We start from the raw sequence: 2,420 nt of genomic DNA on the forward strand, positions 1-2,420 counted from the left end.
CCTTTTTTTTTTTTATTTTTTTTGTTCAGTACCTAGCGTTGCCATTATAATGCTGTATTGCATTGTATTGGCTATTAAATGTATTGGGGTGCGTATGTGTGGGGTGCGCGTGACGAGTTTTCAACATGGTCGCTTGCGTGTATCGTTTGTTTAATGTCGACAATAGCGTGTTGTTGAAATAGTGAATTTGTTATTATAATTTATTTTATAGTGTTTCTGTAATATTGTTTTGTGTTTCATGATATTGTGTGTGTCAATACCGTGTGTTACTTAAATGTGATAGCATGGATTGTGTTGTTACCGAATTTCAATAGTCATTGTTTTGATTATGCACGACTTGCATTTATATAATTCTTGTTTAATTTAGTTAATGTTTTTTGTGTATTGTGTTACCAGATATTTTGTATAGCGTAGCTTTATTCTTTTGCACCGAGTTCTGTCATGTTGTTAATATTTAGTTAGTCTATCTTGATTAATTTCTAACCTATTCCTGTGTTTATTAACCTTTCTTATTTTTTCTATTAATTTATTATTGCATGTAACTGCTATTTGCTATTATTTTGTGTATGATGTGAGTTAGTTCCCTTATTAGTGATTAAAATCTACTTGTTAGATTAACATTGTCTTTAATTCTTCAGGTTCTACTCTTTCGATGCCCCATCACTTACCTAGAGCATTTCCACAACATCACCTGATTCTTGGATATGTCTTAAATACTTACTACGGTTGTCTTCAATCGTCTTATATCTGTGCCCATAAAGGTACTGTTTAGTTTATTTAATTTAATATGTGTATAATGCATTATGCATGCGACCGCTATTGTGCATTACAAAATTCGCTTCTACATGTTAGATATAATAATATAACAATACTACGTAGATTAATACATAATAAAATATCCCTTTACTTTCAATTAATCTATCTTAATTATTTTCTAACCTCTTTCTACACTTATCAGCTACTTTATTTCTTCTTGTTAATCTGCAAAATTCATGCATGTACACTTCCTTGTCTGGTGATTAATTGTTCACGAGGTAAGTTGCACCTTCACCGTTTTAGTTATTCGTTGAACTAACACGTTTCACATTCAAACATTAATCGGAGCACTCGTAATAAACTTCTTTTCTTTTCAGGTTTTCGCTATCTGTGTTGTTCGACGAACAGCGCCATGCTTCCACAGTATTGTTATAACGTTTAGTAATGTTGTATTTTGCATTAAGGCAATTGAAGTTAATTTGTTCATTTATTTTCAGCTGGCTGTCGTACATGGTGTTCCGCAAACAGAGATCCATAACCTATTTTGCACGTAAACCTTCTCGTGTGATGATTACTTGTTCACAAGGTAATTTTCATTTCCACTCTTTCAATTATTTATTGAATCAACACGTTGTATATTCAAACAATAATTGGAGTACACCTGATAATTTTCTTTTTCTTTCTTTTAGGTTTCCGCTATCTGTATTATTCGACGAACGGTGTCGCACTTCCTTTTAATTTATCCACAATATAGTTATAACACTTGGTAACCTCGTATTTTGCACTGAGACAATTGAAACTAATTTATTCACTTATTTTAGGTAGCTGTCATACATTATGTTCCACGAACAACGATCCATAACCTGTACTTGCACGTACACTTCCTTATTGGTTGATCACTTGTTCTTAAGGTAACTTTCACTTTCACTCATTTAGTTATTTATTAAATCAACATGTTTTATATTCAAACAATAATTAGAGTACACATAATAATTTTTTTCCTTTTCTTTTAGGTGTTCGATATCTGTATCGATGAACAGCACTACAACATACACTACTGCACTACGTTGCCCACTGAAATCACTTTACTCATTGCTTATTTCGGTTATGCGCTAGTTTTAGTTTGTTTAAGTGCACCGTTCGCGGAATCCCTTTTACTTCAATCTTGACGTTTTGGTTCTGCAAGATTTCTGGCACTTTATATGGTCCAGTATATTGGTCGGAGAATTTTCCTTTACTGGGTTCTTTTAGTAAATATATCGAATCTCCTACCTTAAAATCCTGGGGGTTGATTCGTCGGTCGTAATATTCTTTTGATCTTAGTTTGGATTTTATTAAATTTTCTCTTGCCATTCGTTGTACGGTGTTAATTTTATCGAACAGGTCTTCGAGATATTCTGTGTATGTCGGTTCTAAGTTCTCTTCGATTATCGCTTCACCTGTAGGTTCTCTGGCTAAATGTCCAAAAACTAATTCGTGCGGGGAGAATTTCGTTCCTTCGTGTACAGAGATATTATAGGAAAACATGGCTAACTCTACCCATTCGTCCCAATTTCTGGAATTTTCAATATATAGTTTCAGATATTCAATCAGTACGTGGTGAGATCTTTCAATTGAACCGTTACTTTGTGGGTGATATGCCGTCGTATATTGTTTGATGCGGA

General features: G+C 33.4%; 1 protein-coding gene across 6 annotated transcripts; it reads left to right on the forward strand.

Moving 5' to 3' along the window:
- Positions 1-19: 19 nt before the first annotated feature.
- LOC117241358 lies at positions 20-1,993 on the forward strand. Of its 6 annotated transcripts, XR_004494956.1 has the most exons (6): positions 20-181; positions 639-761; positions 1,134-1,179; positions 1,254-1,342; positions 1,446-1,667; positions 1,770-1,808. XR_004494956.1 is itself a non-coding variant. In XM_033507300.1 (5 exons), exons 1-4 carry the CDS (start codon positions 653-655, stop codon positions 1,616-1,618), a joined length of 285 nt encoding a protein of 94 aa, XP_033363191.1. In that variant the 5' UTR covers positions 535-652; the 3' UTR covers positions 1,619-1,667; positions 1,770-1,808. The 6 variants fall into 6 exon arrangements, 3 of the variants coding, with proteins under 3 accessions (XP_033363191.1, XP_033363190.1, XP_033363192.1); XR_004494955.1 differs by lacking the exon at positions 20-181 and having other exon boundaries at positions 535-761; XM_033507300.1 differs by lacking the exon at positions 20-181 and having other exon boundaries at positions 535-761; positions 1,578-1,667.
- The last annotated feature ends 427 nt before the right edge of the window (positions 1,994-2,420 follow it).

The sequence above is a fragment of the Bombus vosnesenskii genome, unplaced genomic scaffold (genome assembly GCF_011952255.1).
Source record: "Bombus vosnesenskii isolate JDL3184/JDL3185 unplaced genomic scaffold, Bvos_JDL3184-5_v1.1 scf7180000015747, whole genome shotgun sequence".
Lineage (NCBI taxonomy): Eukaryota > Metazoa > Arthropoda > Insecta > Hymenoptera > Apidae > Bombus > Bombus vosnesenskii.